Source organism: Cynocephalus volans, chromosome 1 (assembly GCF_027409185.1).
Source record: "Cynocephalus volans isolate mCynVol1 chromosome 1, mCynVol1.pri, whole genome shotgun sequence".
Lineage (NCBI taxonomy): Eukaryota > Metazoa > Chordata > Mammalia > Dermoptera > Cynocephalidae > Cynocephalus > Cynocephalus volans.
In genome coordinates, this window is record NC_084460.1 from 208233376 (window position 1) to 208252110 (window position 18735).

The 18735-nt window shown below is 34.8% G+C and overlaps 1 protein-coding gene across 1 annotated transcript in view; it reads left to right on the plus strand.

The window, feature by feature from the left end:
- Positions 1-18735, plus strand: part of THSD7B (thrombospondin type 1 domain containing 7B) — a 691892-nt gene that overhangs the window by 487844 nt on the left and 185313 nt on the right. Inside the window, exon 14 of the mRNA XM_063077053.1 lies at positions 14641-14819. Coding sequence (XP_062933123.1) covers positions 14641-14819 — 179 coding nt within the window. The remainder of the gene's footprint in view (positions 1-14640; positions 14820-18735) is intronic.

Genomic DNA, 18735 nt, shown 5'->3' on the forward strand with positions numbered 1-18735 from the left:
ATAGATTTTTTTTTTTGTCAAAATAGGGCACTGTTATAGGTTTGTGTTAACCACCTGTAGTGCTGTTGTCTCTGGCTAGGTCCAGCCCTCCTGGGTGAAGGTAATGTTTCAGTGGTTTGAATCCCAGGCTGAGTTATAAAGCATCCAAGGAGAATGGGACTTTTACCAGCTCATAGTTCCTTTCAGGTAGTGATGCTATTCAGTAGGCAGGCATGACAATGTGGGGATGTTACTGTATATTTCCTATGCCAATTTGACCTGAGACTTTGCTTCACTGTATTTATTTTCTGTATTTTGTGTGTTGGTCTACAGATAACTGTGGCTACAATTATTGTTCCTCAATTTCTACTGTTTTCTCCTTTTGATTACTGGTGCCTCCTTTACTCTTGATTCAAGTCTTGTTCTCAGTTTTATACTTTTACCTGTCTATTTGTCTTCTCTCCCTTCAAGTATGGCTTAAAGACCTATAGTTCATGTCAGCCGCAAACATTTTTTTTTCTCCCTTTAAGGTGTACTTAATCATTTGCAAAGAGACCGATTGTATTTCATTGGCTAAAAACCTTAGCTATAATCTTCAGTACAATCTATACTGAAAAGACTTTTCTTTCTCTGTCTTTCTTCCTTATCTTTCTCAAAAGCTTCTTCTAGGAAAAAACAAAAACAAACAAACAAACAAACAAAAAACCACACATTAGAACCACCCCAAATCTCTTATCCTCATATCTAAGACTCTATAATCTCAGGAGCTGCAGTTCAGCTTTTTCATCAGTTATATTCCTTACCACCTATATCATTCAATGTAAATAGTATTTAATTAATTTGATAAGTTTAAGAGCTTTTTCTTGGCTACTGGAGCCATACTCGAAGAAAGTGAGGGGAAAGATATTAACTTTTTGAGTATATGCTATGTGTTAGGCACTCTGCCAGGGGCTTTGCTTATGTTATGTCATACATCTGTTTACCAAGAAGAAAACCTCAGATTCCACACAGCCCAGTCTTGATATGGTGTCATATTGAAAGATATTCAAATATTTTAAATCTTTTCAGATTCTTGATACAACATAAATTAGTGGAATGATGGAGCATCATGCACACAGAGATCATAAAAATATGTTTTCTCCATTGCAGCTAAACTGAATGTCCACTGCAGGGCTTTGAGCAGAAGAAAATAACAATAGTTATCTTGAAGGTCATTATAATAGTTTTCTGTGTCCTTATGCTTTACGTTTCATGTTGAACTAAAGTGCTTTATCACGTTCCTGGGCAGTGTTCTCTGTGGACTGCCTAATCAAACTGATATATTAGTAGGCTATCTTTAATTCAAATAGTGAGGACACACTGAAGTAACCTCAGGTATTGGGTCCCATTGCTGGATATGTCGGGGGCTGAGAAAGCAACGAGAACCTCCTCCGTCTCTGGAGAAAGTGCACAATGTCTTCTGGTTCTGCGTCTACTAAAGGCTCCCCACTGGAGGATTCTGTTGTTCCTGTGACTTTGTGTCCTTTGATCTCCTGATTCTTGCCCGACAGCCTAGCTTTCCTCTTCCTCCCCGTTGCCACCACCTTCTGTGTCTGACATTCAAAATTCTCGGAGAGAGGATCCGAGTTACTGCAGGCTGTCATCTGCAGTCTGTGCACATCCTTCTTTATTTTTAATTCAGTTTTATACTTTCCCCTTTCACTCTGTATCCCCAATTCTATTGGGTTTCCTCATGTTTAATTTACAACCTTCCAATCCACTCTGCATCTCTTTACATTACTGTATATGTATTCCTGACATACACATATAAATACATATAATTATTTAGCTTATGTTTTAATTTACAATATACACTCATCTTGTTTTTTCCTGATAATGATAGCTAACATTTATTGAGCATGTACAATATGTTATACCTTTCTCAAAGTGCTCTCTTTGTTAACTAAATTATTACTGTATCAATTGTAACAGTCAGATATCATTATTTCCATGTTACAGATTAGGAAATCATGGAACGGAGGGGTTAAGGAAATTGCACAAGATTGCCCAACTAGGAAGATCAGAGCTTCTTTTCTCATCCATGCAACATGGTTCCAGAGCATGTCTCTTACTCAATATATTAGTCGCCTCTGTTCATGCTGCTATAGGTAGATCAGTTTATTCTTTTGGAACACTGAATAGTATTCCATCTTTTGCACATATTGAGCATTTTACATTTCTTTCCCACTAGAGGTAAATTATCCAGGCTTCATTCAGCTCTTAGCCCCTCGACTAGCACTGGTATGAACAGTCTGTGATGGCCTCTTGTGCTGCAGTATGATCACTCGATAGCTAGTAAAATAGTGTTAATATAATTTACAAATATTGAAAACAGGAATAACAAAAAAGGGAAATATACTAAAATGGTAGTAGGTGGTAGCCTTTGAATTTTCTTTTCTCCAATTCTTTCCTCTTTTTGTTTTCCATTTTCCATATCTCCATTTAGAATTGTACTATTGACAAGCCCTCACATTTTGAGTCTCATATGTGAAATCAAAGCCAGAGCCAATTTTTTTTCTCTGTGGACCTAAACTGTGAGTACGTCTAGATATGAATTGGTTTTACCTGATCATTACCAATAGCAGCAAAACAAAAATTCCCACCCTAAAATGCCATAGTTGGTATAATCTCAATGTTCAAATGATAAGACTTGACAGTTTTAACTTATCTTTTTTTCAGAATCATCTTTTGGGATATTAGATGGATGTGTGCAAAGTACATTCTAACCCCAGGCACAGTAACTCAGCACTTTTCTCAACCAGAGCTATACTTCAGATATATGCAGCTACAGCCTCAGCTTCCTTAAGTCTGATTTGACAGCTTAAATAACCTTGTCTAATAAAAACTCTTACTAATTCTATTGCCCATGCCCCCAAACATTGCAGCCTGGTTTTATTAAATGGTCATCACAAGGAGGTGGTCTCACCTGTGCCCTCCATGTTTATTCCTAAAGAGAAGGTGATTATAAAGAGATCCTTATAAAGCTAAGATGGTTGTGACGAGCAGGAGGCAAAACAAAGTAACCTATCTTCAACACTTCTTGAATTATATCTCCACTTCGTGAAATTATGTCCACATGTTGAGCATTGTGAGGTTACAGAATATCATGCACCTTAAAAACAATGGAGAGAGATGGAAACAACAGATTGTGGATATCCCTATGAATCATTTCAAAGAGCTTGGACTTTATTATAGGAGCAGGATTGGAACACGTTTGGGCAGGGTTGGGGCAGAGAATGATGATGACTTCAGTGTGTTTTTCTGTAAAGACTTGTGACCTCATCACCATCCATAGGCTCTGTTTGTTCCGTATTTTAAATAATCCTGCTTTAATTAACACAACACTATTGATTTCCATATACCAAATGTTAATTGTTAACGACTCTATTTATTTGATCAACAAATAGACACATGCATGCCAAAGAGTTTTGACTTCTTGGGAAGACTAGAGATGTTGGATCTTTTCCTGTATGAGATTTGTCACTGAAGATGATATTGTACTCTCTGTGTAGAGAGTAATAATAGTAGCAGCAATGGCTAACCTCCTGTTCCAGACCTTCTGATCTACAAAGCAATTCTTTGAAGCAGATGTAATAATGACCTCCATTTTGCAGATGAGAAAATTAGGTTCAATGGCAGGCACAAATAATGCCACTAGTAGTAAGTGTCCTGGTTGATTCTAGATTTAGGTCTTCCTAATTCATAAGCTCATGCTTTTATCCTCCATGGTATTATGCTTTTCTTACCCAAACAGCTCATTATCACTTACTGGGTGCTCACTGTGTGGTCAGCACTGTTTAGTGGTCTTGTCTGATCTTCATAATAGTCTTACACAGTGGGTACTATTATTGTCCCCATTTTAGAAATCAGAAGTTGCAAGTATTTCCTGTAAAGGTCCAGATAGTAAATATTTTCAACTTTGTGAGCGATACTGTCTCTGTCACAACTAGTCACCTCTGCTGTTGCAGTGTGAACGCAGCCTCAGACAGTGCTCACACAAGTGGGTGTGGCTCTGTCCCAACAACACTGTATTTGCAAAAGCAGGCAAAAAAGGCTGCGTTTGACCTGTAGGCCAGAGTGTGCCAATCCCTGTTATAGGTGATAAAATTTAAGCTTAGAGAATTTAGGCTCATATTGAAGTGGGATATAAATGTAGGTCAGCTTATGGTCAAAGGCTGGGTTCTAATCCATGTGTTACACTGTCTTCTTTATCATAATTTTTATTTCTCTCTCTACTAGGTAGAAGTATGTCCCCCCAAAAGATGTATTTAAGTCCCAACACTCAGCACCTGTGCATGTGACTTTATTGAAATTAGAGTTTTTGCAGATGTAATTAAGTTAAGAAACTTGATATGAGGTCATCCTAGGTTTGGTGTGGGCTCTAAATCCAATGACTTGTGTCTCTATCAGAGAAAGGAGAGAGAGATTTGGTACACAGAGACACAGAGAAAAGATGCCCATGTTAAGATGAAGGCAGTAATTGGAAGTATGTTGCCACAAGGTAAGGAACACCAGGAACCACCAGAAACTGGAAAATTTCAGAGGGAGCACAGCCCGGCCAACACTTAATTTTAGACTTCTGGAATTTAACACAATGAATTCACAGTACGTTATGAGGAGAGAACTATGAGAGGATACATTTTTCTTATTTTAAGCTGCCAAATTTCTGCTAATTTGTTATGATAGCCCAGGAAACTAATAAACTTTTTGTTTTTTCTTTAGAGGGTTATATCTGGTTCTCTTGATACTCTTTCCTGGTTGAATAGGCCATCTCTCTGTGGGTTGGGATTATCCATAGTCCTTTTCTACTTCTACTAGTGTAACTAGAAGATTGCTGGCTATTTAAATCTCTTAGAGAATAAAACTAAATAAATTTTAAATAAATTTAAATGTCTCAACTTCTTTTACTTCTTCATAACTTTTCTTTAACAGGCATTTTATTAAATATCATTAAATAAAATCATAAGATATCTGTGGATTGAAGACAACCGAAGCCTAAATGTAAATCTCTAGATTAGAAAATGCACAATCCATCAGGAAACAAAGTTATTGGTAAATGGAACAAATTCACTATTACCAGCATGCTAAATAAATCAAGACTGGGAGTCATATTTAATTTTACCCCATGGCGATAGTTCAAAGGTTTTTACAGTAACTTGCAGGGAGTTAATGTACTGTGAATTCATTCCAGTACATTGATTTCAGCATTAGCTCAGTAAAAGGTGCAGTTCTTAGGCAAAAGCAAACTTTTGGAGGTAAAACCTCGCCATGCAATCCATATTCAGAATTTATAATAACATATTCTATTGTTCATCAATACAAATCATTGTCTGGATGACCCGACAATTCAGCAAATAATAAAAACAAACAAACAAACTTGAGACTTGTCTCTAAAGTTTGTTATGTGTGCACATTATCACATTATGAACTTTGTCCTTTGCTACAGAGTTCATTGGAGGAGACCGGCTCTGAGTGAAGAATGCCTCCATCCATCTCGTTCTAGATATTCATGCTGTTCTGGGTATTCATGATGTCTTTTGTTGTTACCATTAGGAATTATGTTTAAATGCTGGTGTAGTAATATGCAAGATTCTGATAGCAGTAGAAGTCAATCCACCTAATGAAACTTAAGCTTCAGGAACTTTCACTGTATGATCCTCTTTCAAATCATTGCACCTAAATTTACATTCATAATTTTGTCTTTTTTTGTAAGAACAACTGATCCATTATTTAATCTTCAGAGCCCACACACCTAGCTCCAACACTGGCTGGTAGCATAGAGTGTGGCTTCTCCTGAAGATTTCAGACTGGATGGAGGTTTCCAGCTCAACCCTTCATAGATCTCTTCATGTGATGAGTGTGTCTCTGTATCTTCCACCTTCCAGTACAGTAACAGCATCCCCACCTTTATCTGCTTCTATATTGGATTTATGAATAAGTTTTTGCTTTGTTTTAGTCAGAGAAGAAATCTTTAGTTTAGCGACTGTGGAGGATTCTGTAGGCACATTTCATCTGAAGAGCCGCTGCTATTTGGTTCTAACCAATTGTTGCTTTACTGGAAAGAGAACTCAAGTGTTCCCAGTGCATCTACATTTTCAAGAGAAGATAAAAATATTTTCACATGAAATCCCCCAATTTTGAACTCTTCGCCTCAAAATAAATATATAAATAAACAAGCAAATAAATAAGCAAGTAGACAATAAGTAAACCCACTGTGCTGGCCCAACATAGTGGCTAGATTTAGGTGAGAACTCCCTTAGGGACTTAGGAGTGAAGCAAAAAGAACAGAAACATTTTTCTCCCAAGCTTATATATTTCTAAATTCCATGGAATACACAGAGGCATCTATCTACTCATAAACTGGCTATTGCTGATTGTTAGGATTTGTTGTATTAGACCTGTCTCAGCAATTGGGAAATGAAGCTGCTATTTGAAGAGCAGATTCATTGGTTACTGTGAAGATAGTCATTTCCATTTAGATAGTGTATCAGCTACTCACACAGCTACTTAATTATAAGTAATATTCTGTCGTCTTTATTATCTTGCTCTCTAACAACATGAGCATCTATTTTTCATTACATTTGGTGGTCTTTAGCCTGAGGCCCAGGCATTTGTCATATAACTTCTGAATTTTCCAATCATCTTTTAACCAGGTGCTCTGATCTCATGCTGCCTCTTCTTCAATCCAATAGCACACGCAAATTAATGTCAGAATTCTTGATTGGTTTTCCAAGTCTTCTAGCATGACCTCCCAATGTGGTCCCACACTGTCCCAGCCAAATTTATACTTCTCCCTAAACTCAAAGTTTTATACAGAAGATTTCTCTGTTGACCTGTGAACATTTGGAGTTTATTCCCACTTTCTTAACTTAACTTGTGGTCTCTCCCCTGTGTAAATTACCTTCTGCATACCTGCGCATTTATCAAAAGTCTGCCATGCTATAAAGGTTTTTTTTATTTTAAGTTAGGCCATGATATATTTAGAGTTGTGCTTCAAGGACATTAGTATAGCAGCTGGTCAGACATGGAATGGATTAGAAGAGAGATATTGGAGACCTGGCATCCAGTTAAGGGGCTATTATAATAGTCCAAGTGAGAGATATTGAGTGTCTGGCCTTGGCTGGTGGCAGTAGACTTGGAAAGACAGAATTGGACTCAAACAACAATTGATTTACTGACTTAATACAGAATCTCTCATTTTGTCAACGTTATCCAGCCTTTAATTTACATGGAAATGACCTGGAATGAGAAATGACAACAAAATTTGAAAATTATTACTGTATAATTTTTCTGCTAACTCATCTTTACAGAATTATATTTTCTATCAATCACTAACCCCTAAAACATGATTTTAAAAAAAGAACATTTTTACTTTGCTATATAGATTTCAATCACTAACCCCTAAAACATGATTTTAAAAAAAGAACATTTTTACTTTGCTATATAGATTTTAGTAATGGTAAAATATTGGTATGTCATTTATATTGTATGGTAATTTTTTTTTGCACAAAGTTCTACCTATTATATTTTTTGGACCCTCACAGCATTATAGGGAGTTGCAAAGAAGTATTCTTACATTCTTTTTTTCACACAAGGAAACTGAACTATTGAGATTTAATATTTTATCCCAGATCACATAGGGTAAACCTTGATTTATAATCCATATTGCCAGTCCCTTTTTAAATAGTAAATTATAAATTTTTCTGAAATATATGCATAGGCTCAACTTTTGCAAAGTCACATTCCCATTTGATAGTGCTGCCGTTTAAACCGTGCTAACTGCTGGCATAGCTTAATCTTATTTTTTCAGGACACTATCTATAGATTCTCAAAATACTCTAAATATTTGTTCCATGGTGCTCTTTACTTCACCTTCTGAAGATACAATTTGCTATGCCAAGGTTGATCTGTCAAGATGGGGTAATGGATGTTACAGGAACAAACGAAATAGACAACTTCAAAATCCCAGAGGCTGAAAGCCTCAAAGGTCACTCACTATCCATGCCCATCTCGGGTTGGCTGGGACTCTCTGTTCCAAGTCATCTTTACTCCAGGACCCTGGCTGATGGAGCAGCCACTATCTGGAACATTGCTGGTCCCAATGGCATAGGCAAAGAAAGAGTGTGACAAGTTGTACTCCAGCTCTTAAAGCTTCCACCTAGAGATGACAAGCTTCACTTCTGCTCACATTTCATTGGCTAAAGCAAGTTATAAAATCACACCAAACTTCAAAGGGCAAGAAAGTACAATCATACGATATGTTCAGAAGAGCCTGAAATATTTAGAGAATAGCCTGATGAATACATGACAAATTTAACTTTCAGAAGTACTAAAAGAAATATAAAGTACAGAGTGTCTGGTGTAGTTTAAGGTGAAATTCTCTCAAGGCAAGAAGATGTAATGAGAGGACTTCATATAGTCCCTTGAAGTCACAGTTCTAAGAATTACTACAGTCAGCTTGTCAACAATCTGTGTGTCTTTGTAGTGTTGCAAATGCCAAGTTTATTATGTGATTAAAGCATTCAGTCACTTTAATTTTAACAGCTCTTATTTGCAGTAATGACAGAAACCACTTGTGTATGTACAGTCCTAATTGAACAGTTCAGATTGTTCTGTATCTAGTGTTCCATTTGTCCCTAATGTCTTTAATATCTTCTAAGAAATAAACAACTCTTTTCTCTGCCTGGAGGAAAACTGGCATGAGGGAGTTAATGCTGAAACTCTATCTATATGAGAAACTGTAGATATCATCTTGGTTAAATTGCCTGGATAATTCAATTAAAAAGATCAATTTTTTATATAATTTGATCACTTGATTAAATTGACACTGATACATTTAGTTACAGCAAGTGAACCAGGTCAAGAAATTAGTCAAAAATTGGTGTGTACCACAGTAAAAATTTTTCACAAGAATTTATTAATACATTGAAGCCAGAATCCATTGATGTTACCTCAAATGGTCATAGAATTTGTATATATTATTGTTTATCACATAACTTAAATACTTGATTATATACCAGATTTTTTGTCATTTATAAGAGTGGTATCTTCCAAAATATGAGTCAATTCAAAGGCAGGGCAGATTTTCTGCCTTGTCACTCTAGCACCAAAGAGAACATTCTGGGGAATGATAATGGTTTTGTTGTTGTTGTTGTTGTTTTTCCTACTTGAAAGGGAACTGGATATATCAGTCGAGTCTGGGTTTGAGTTCCCTTTCTACCTTTGACAAGTCTATAAAATGCAGCTTTTGACCTAGACGACCTTGAACAGCTCACCTACATCTAAAATAAAGAGCACCAGTGAATTATATTTTTAATTAAGAAAACTGGTTAACACTTAAATAAATCTTTTCTGGTAGATGTAATAAAATTTAATACGTAATTGTTCTACAAAATATTTGAGTTTTAAGGAATCCAGTAAAACTTTTTATTTATTAATAAATTGTTTTAAGTTTATGAAACTTCTATATTAGCTATATTTTAGCTATTAGGTTGTGGGTCCAAATGAGATACTTTATCATTTGCAATATATTACCATTATTTTATAATGTTTGTTATATTTTCTATGCTGGTGGGTTTTTATATAATGCACTAAAATATTTTTCTATGGGTAGAGAATAGTTTCAAAACCCTTCTTTCAATAATTCAAAAATTTAAAAGAAAAGATAATAATTTAGAAACTTTTCAACTCTCTCCTCTCAGGCCCCACAGAAACCTAAATAGGTTTGGAACCATCTTTGAGAGCACACAACTACTGTTCATGAGTGGTATTTCCAAGCCAAAACATAAATTCACCAAGGCAAGCTGGCAACCCTTTTGAATTTGATCTATATTTTCGTACACTAATGAATTGAGATTTTAAATAAATATTTAACACTGTCAGTTTCTCCCCTGATAACAATGGTAAAGTATTATTCTAACTTCTCAAGTTGTCTTTCTTGGACCAATGTCAATACTTGTGTTCCAATTTTTTCCCCACCTCTCCCAAACAAATATACCCTTTGAACCAATCTGTCTTAAGTCACTAGATACTTTTTAATATGGCACATTTTTACTAAGTAGAATAACAAATAAATTTTAGTAGTAATAAAATGTATACCTTAACAGAAAATCTTCAAATATTGATAAGTGAAGTCTTACTATCATTTTAACAGACAAGATTCTCCCATTTCTCAGCTTCTTTGGCATTTTTAAAAATGTTTTCCTTGTTTCATTTTTGATATTGTGGGGTTTTTTTCTTTCTTTTTAAAATTTATTGAATCATAATTGATTGTATATATATTTGGGGTACAGCATTGAATGTCAATGACTGTGTGCAATATGTCACGTTCAAGTCAGGATAATCAGTATATTCGATATTACATACACAATGTTATCATTTTTTGTGGCCCTTTACCAATTTCTCACTAACCCTCCTACTGGGTTTTTGTTATTTGAGTGCAGTGTCAGTAAATAGAACACGGACTGTGAAGTAAGATGTTTGCTGCTACTTTACATAATAGGAAAATATAAATTAATTTTAGGTTAGTTTCTCAGGCTTAGTATCAATATTATATTTTTTCATATCTTTCATGACAAGATCTTATTGTGAGATAAAAATGTGTTAGAATGATGGAGGGAAAAAATGGACAGGAAGTAATATTCTGGAAAGAAATTTTATTGAGGCTACCTTATTCAGAGAACTGTGTTTACACCTATGTCCATTACACTAACCTGAAGAGGTCAGTGTTTGGGAATTAGTAATATAAAAGAATACTTCAAAAAATTCATGGAAAGATTTATATATCTTCTAATCCTGTTCTTCTATGAACTTTTGAAGTACCCTCTTGGATTGAAAAGTCATTCTATTCCAAGCCCCTGGGCTTCTACTGTATTTGGTATGTCATTAAATAAATAGCTCTGGTAATAATGTGTATAGAGAAAATATTAATGGATTCTATTCATTTCATCCTTACACATAATAAGACACTTTTTGAGCACCTACTATGTGTAATGCATACGAATTACAATGTTGGGTATCTGCTGTATTGATAATTCTGTGATGACTACTTCATCCCTAATTTCATATGCATGCAAAAAACTAAAATGGAGCACTAAAGCATCCCTAGGCCAGGCAATATGATGGCCCAAGCAATGTATTCCGCACATAAACTGTAGTATAAAATACTTTTTGGTGGAAAACCTACCTCTTTCATAGCAATTGGGTTTAGATTTATGAATGTTGCCAGTGAGGCGTTATCTAGATAGAAACAGCTATTCTGTGGTATATTTTATGGAAATTAGTTTTCAAAACAGTGAGGTTTCAATAGTTAGAAATTGGAATTCTCATATGGCAGTTTAACCTTGTAGACAGTTACACTTGATCATATTCTGTTGCCAAAAACTAAAGTATGTGGGTAAAACTAATCCTTCCAGTTGTGAGATAGGTATAAGCATATCCAATTATTAAGAGTTCTCACTATGGGCTTTCCTTTGAGCTATGCACTAGCATGAAAATAACCTTCTTGGAAAAGAAAAGTCATTGTTTCTTAGTCCTGTTGAATTCCAAAATTATTTTATATTCATTGAATTTATAACCTTGACTTTCATGGAGATCATCTGAGTTTACTTCTTATCATGGGGAAAGAAAAAAGAAATATTGCTAGAGGCTTGCTAATTAAAATCCTTCAATATGCAAGTATAGATGAAAGTGATTTAAAATTTCATTCAATTAAAGGGGAATCTACTTCAAAAACTACCTTAAAATAGAATCTGTGTAGACACTCAAATATTTAAAATTTATTTATATGAAATCTCCTGGAATTTCACATTTGGGTATTTGAAGCATGCATTCCATGAGAATTAATCCCACCTATTTCTAGTTGTTCTCTTTTCATTTGGAAGCACATGAAATCATTTTGTGACTCAGTTTCTCTGTAAAATTAAGTAATACTTGTGGCCTCTTTTTAGTCCTTTGTTTACTTTTTACTGTGTTCTTAATACTGAATTGGTGATCAGAACTCCTTAGAAATGATTGTAGAATTAAAATTATGTTAAAAAATAAACAATTAATTGTTTAACAATCTCAATTGGAGCAAGTATTTTAAACTCCAGAAGGATCATTCCTGATAACTCTTAGATTTGGTATATTCTCTCTTGTCAATGAGTATTATTGGGGGAATTTAAACTCATTCTAATAGTAATCTAAGAGAAATATAAATACAAAATTGAGAGAGACAGCAATCAAGGAAACAATGTTGTGAAAAGCCTGGAGACTGGAGAGATGTCTGGTGGAATTAAAAAGATGTGTTTATAAAGGACACTGTGTGCCTTTTCCATTTTAATGTAAAAAGAGAAGGGAAAAGGTGAGAATTCATGCAGATATAGTTATAGAAAATTGAAGGACTTGTCATTCATTTCTTTCTATTTTTTTTTCCTGGTGGTGGGATGGGAAGAGAAGTTTGAAGGCAGGTGGAGAAGTTTGAAAAGGCTCTTATGCAGAATGAGAGAGAGAAGAAAATGCCGAAGAATGACCAGGCAGTGTGAGAACTTGGTTGAAGATAGAGACTACACATTAAAGTGTCACCAGTGTGGTGTTAGTATTTTCTTCACCTTTGCTTGGTAGTCCTGTTTTAAGTACAGAGAAGGAAAACAGTTGGACTGACCTGACACTGAAGTTTTGTCAGGCTGGCACAGCAGAACACTGGAATGAAGTGGTCAACTATATTGGCAAGACAGTAGTTGGAGTGATGGACAAGGGAGGCTAAACTGCTTAGGACAGGAACTTTTTTTGCATTAGCAAAGGCATAACTATTATTGGAGAAGATGGAGTAGTCTGTGTAGACAGAATCGAAGATGCAGGAGAAGGAAGGGCAGGAGGGAAAACAAGTAAGGGAGGAGGTTCTCAGCCTTGACTGTACATTGGAATCACCTGGGATTATGCCTGGTCTCATCCCCTGAGATTATAGTTGAATTGATCTGTGGTATATCCTGGGCAATGGAATTATATTTTACAGTCAAGGTTGAAAACTATTGTTTAGAGCCTTTCATAAAAAATATTATTTTTTTGCAAAGTAAAATAAAATATTATTTTTATTTTCAAGGCAATGGAGAATGAGCAAAGATTTTAAAAAGAGGACTAATGTAAGTTATATATTTTATAAAATTATCTTTTTTTTTCAGAGTGATTGACAGATATCAAAAGAGAACAATTAGAAAAAAGGGAGACAAGAAGAGAGAATATTGCATAATTATAGGGGGCCAGGAACAGTGAGATCTTAAATGAAGGACTAAAAAGGGAATTGTAGATTAGGGGACATATTTGTGTGTTTCAATATAAGAATTTATCATACATAGTAATCTGTACATAAAATGACAGAGGAGAGTCTAAGATAACTCAAGATTCTCATTGTGGATAATTTCTTAGTTTTTAATTGCTGCATAACAAATTACCACCGACTTCACATCTCCACAACCTTTATTATCTCACAGTTTCCATGCATCAGGAGTCCAGGCATGACTTCTGGAGATTCACTGTTTAAAAGTCTTACCAGGCTACAATTAAGGTGTGAGCCAAGGTTGAGATCTCATCAGAGGCTTGACTGGGGAGAGCTCCTCATCTGAGCGCCTGCATGTTTTTGGCAGAATTCATCTCCATGCAGCTATAGAGCTGAGGTCTCTGTTTTCTTGCTAGCTGACAGCCAGGGACTGCCCTCAGGTCCCATGACAGTTCCCTGCCATGTGACCCCCTCCATCAGCATTTCATAGCATGGCTGTTTGCTTGTTTAAAGCCAGCAGGAGAATCTCTCTCTTTACAAAAAGACCCAGTCCCTCTTTTAAGAGTTTTCATCTGATTTAGTTAGGCCCACCCAGGCTAATCTCAGTTTTGATTTACTTAAACTTATCAATGGATTTGGCACATTAATTATGTCTGTTAGTTTTCCTCACCTTTGCCACATCCCATAACCTAATAGTAGGAATGGCATGCTATCACATTCACAGTTCCTGCCCTCACTCAAGGGGAAGAGATTATACAGGCATGTACAACAGCATATAGAAATCCAGTGACGTTGCAGTCAATTGAGATGAGAAATCCAGTTTTAGGAGAAAATTGATGGTCTCCATTTTAGACACGTTCAACTTGGGGTAATTGGGCATCAATTAGATTGTTTCAGTGGGTGGCATAGAATTCAGAAGAGAAATCAGCACTGGAGCTATATATTTGATAGTGATCAGTAGAGGTAATAGTAAAGAATGACTATTATGCTCCCTGTTCTAGACAATGAATTGTAGGAGTTGTAATATGGGGAACATGAGGCCCATTGATGAGACTGAGTACTCTCTTTAGCTCTGAACTGCTTCACGTTTCCTCTTATCAGAAATCAGAACTAACTGTGTATTTTTTCCTGTTCCTTTCATCCAAGAATTGCCTATGAAGTAAACAGAATGGCATGAATTTGAATGCAGATGTCATCATTTACCTATCTCTTAAAACTTTGGTCTGTTTATCTGAGTAGAAAATTGTTGAAGTTGCTGCAGCAATATTGTTGAGAAATCTGAGTTATCACAATGGAAACAGAAAGTGACTCGATTCAGTACTTTTTGACGAGACTTTCCTTTCTTTTCTTAAATCTTTTTCTTTCAGGGTATATTCAAGAAGAATGTATTATCCCCTGCCCATTTGATTGCAAGTTAAGTGATTGGTCTAGCTGGGGGTCTTGCAGTTCATCTTGTGGGATCGGAGTGAGAATTCGATCCAAATGGCTAAAAGAAAAACCTTACAATGGAGGTCGACCATGTCCCAAACTGGATCTCAAGAATCAGGTAAAGTGCATGAAGCAACAAATAAAAAGCTAAAAAAAACTATCTCCATTATTATTTCCTGTTGAAATTGAAGTCATTCTCTTATTACAAGTAGCTCATGAAAAATTATCATGAACTTAGAAGAGGGGTTAAAAGGGCACAAATTATGTAAATAAAATTAGTAATAGAAGCTTTGCCTGCTCCCGGATAATGTCAAGATCAGCTTGGTATCCTTAGCAATAATAATATTTACAAAATTAAATCCAATGGATTTTTAAATTACCTTGAACTATAATTTGATGTTATAAATGTTATGTATATGTATTTAAATATAAATAATAATGTTGGGAGAATGTTAATTATTTTATGGTTATATAATTAGTGGTCTTATCCACCAGCTCCAAAAATGGTGCCCTATTTTTCCATCGCCTAATTCTTTATCCTAATTTTTTCATTCTTAGTCTTGACAGTTCTTCCACAACTCTTCAAGTCTCTTTTGACTATTTCTTTACCCAAAAGGCATAGCTATTTCATAAATGAAATCCTTATGGATACTTTTTCATATAGATGTCTAATAAAATTGCCATTCTAAGAAATCAAAGTTGACTAGAGTATTTCAATTTGCTGTACCCATATAACAGAGTCTAATATTTAGTTAAAAATTATAAGAACTCAAATTTCTCCCATGATTACATACTGATTTTTTGATAATTTTTTTTTATCAGTTAAATATATGGTGCACAAAATGGTGATAGTTAGAAGTTCTTTATTCTCAGAGAGGTGATGTTTATCTTATATGGGTATGTAGATCCTTCGTGATTAAGAAACTCTTAACAGAATAGCTACACAGGCTTCTACTACTATTTCTATTATATCAATTTCTGTCCTCTTAACCCCATTTTCATTAGACTCTATACAGATTGTTTAATGGAAGGTAAATCCTATGCATCTGCTCTTTTAATTTGAATGGCATGTCTAGTACTGCATGGACTTAAGTATCACATGTCAATTCATGACCAATATCTCTAGCTATTTTTACCTAAGTTTTTATAAAAGACATATAACTCACAGAAAGGAAAAAATTATTCCAGCAAGAAATATGTAAGTTCTAAGGTGAGTGTAGTTATTTTACTAGTGTTGTTTTTTAAGGTTATATGTTAAAATAATGACCATAATTTATTCCCTCAAAGATGATGTAAACCTTTTGGGGAAGACAAAGCAGAGAATCGTAAAATCAACACAAAGATTGCAAAAAACAACCTCCCAAGTATAGGAGTTTGTGAAGAAAAGAGTGAAATATGATTAATGAAAATAGGAGGGAAATAATCAGAGCAGAGAGAGTCTGGGGAGACAAGCCTTATGAAGAAAGGAATAATAGAGGTTCATCGTTAGGAGGAAGACTTTCAGGTGAATACTCTGTATGAAGTATATTTCACCATAAAGAGGGGAGTTTCCAGGCATTTAAAATGGAAAAGAACTACTAAGATTTATAGTTACGAATAATGTATGATAATTCTTATTATACCTTCCTAAATACCGTTGATGAAAGCTAAATCCTTATACTACTAGTATTAAACGCTAATTTCAATATGCTGATTTTATGAACTAGGAAATTATTAAGGGAATAAAAGAACTTCATTTAAGTTTATAGACTTTTAGACAATATTCTCAATTTTCAAAGGCAAATGAACAGAAACATGTCTGTAAATTTGAGAGTCTGAATAGGATAATGGTACTTGTACACCTGCTTTGACTTAAAGGAAATGTGTTCTAAACACTTCATTGACATATAACAGTTAAACCTTGAGAAGTAGTACAAGCCAGAAATTAAGTCCAAGTTCAAGAATAATTTAGATAAATTCAATAAGCAAAAGTTAAGTGAAGGTAGGCCTGTCTGCAGGGGGTGTTTCTAACTTCTGAGTTGAAGAAAGGAATTGTAGCCTTCCAAAGACATTTGTTTTTTGTGATGCTCAGAAATGAATCATGGGTTTTGATAATCAGAAACAAAATTTAGTATGGTGTTTATTCTTACATAAAGAGGTTTCAGTTATCTAGCATGTAGATGGCTAAATTAAACTTAAATAAAAAAAAAGAAAAAACTTCACCCCGATCCATACTTTATATCTTTTTAAAAATTTATATTTATTGAAAATTGACAAATTATAGTTGTATGTACTTATGGGGCACAAAATGATGTTTTACATGATGAATACAATGTGGAATAATTAAATCAAGCTAATTAAATATCCATCACCTCAAATACCTACTATTTTTTGCACTGAGAACATTTGAAATGTACTTTCTTAGCAAATTTGAAATATATATTACACTATTGTTAACTGAGGCTTTGTACCCTTTGACTGTCACCTCCCCGTTCCCCGCACCTCCCAGCCTCTGGTAACCACACTTCTACTTTCTGCTTCTGTGAATTTGATTGTTTCAGATTCCACATATACGTGAGAACATGCAGTATTTGTTTTTTTCTGCCTGGCTTTTTCACATAGCATAATGTTCTCCACTTCCATTTATGTTGCCCCAAATGACAGGATGTTGTTCTTTTTTATGTCTGAATAGTATTACATTGTGTACATATACCACATTTTCTTGATCCATTTCTCTGCTCATGGACACTTAAATCGATTCCATAACTTGGCAATTGTGAATAGTGCTGCAATGAACATGGGAGCAAAGATATCTCTTCAACATACTGATTTCAAATATTTGGGGTGAATACCCAGAAGTGGGATTGCTGGATCATATAATAATTTTATTTTTAGGTTTTTGAGAAACCTTCATACGGTTTTCTATAATGGCTATACTAGTTTGTATTCCCACCAATAGTGTACAAGAGCTCCCTTTTCTCCACACATACTACGTATCTTAACATGAGTTAAGTTATCAGGGTAATAAGTAATGAGCCTCCTTCTCATTCATAAGTCTGTGAATGACAAAAGAAAATTCTATTGTGAAAAACTCTGGGTTGAAAAGAAATTCTCCTCAGACCAATTCCTTTTCTATAGCAAGCACACTTATACCTGTAAGTTTATTTGTGGAAAGATATCTGTGGTGGTTTTGTTATGTATTTGTTCTTATGTATGTGTGTGTGTTTAGTACTGTATATAGAGCTTTCTTTGAAGTTTCTCACATTTTCTTAATTCATCCGAAAATGAAGTGAGTTGTCAGAAATTTCCATTCTTTAGAAAATATTACTCTTATTTTATTTATAGCTATTCTTTAGAAGAGACTGCTACTTGTTTCTCTAAACTAGAAATATACTATAGATAGAGGTTTGCCCACTGAGGCTCTTTTGTGAAGTTTAATTTTAGTACAGGTGTTAGGTTGTCTCTTTTCCAAATGGTTTTAGGTTTTGGTTTACTTTCCTATTTGGGGGACCAGATTTACACCCTATCACCCATTCACCTATAAGCAAGAGTTTAAATAAGGTAACTAGATTATAGCAGTAAGTGAGACACATATCTTTAGTACCTGGATATGAAGAAAATGTATGGTGTGTCAGATTGGACCTAACATTATTTATTTTAAAAATTGAACTTTTTATTGTATGTGTGTGTGCGTATGTGTGACTATGTAAATGTCAATATATCTGCATGTGCTTATTCATTCTCTTCCTTTGATTTTCTGTATAACATGATGTCTTTTTGAGGGCAAGAGCTGTCTTTCTACTTTTGTAACTCATTCAACCACTATACTACCTAGTGAGTTGTCAAATAATACTCATTGGATGTCTTATTTGAAAAGGAGCTTTCCCTCTGGATGAGTGGGTGCCTACTTTTATAAAATAAACAAATGTATTAAAACTCTGGTCTTTTATGCTGTGATTTGTCATTCAAATTCTTAAAAACATGAGCTTTTCTAGAAGGAAGAAATAAGAGCCTCCAAGTTTTATTACCCAAAGAGTTTTTCAAGGTTTGCTTGA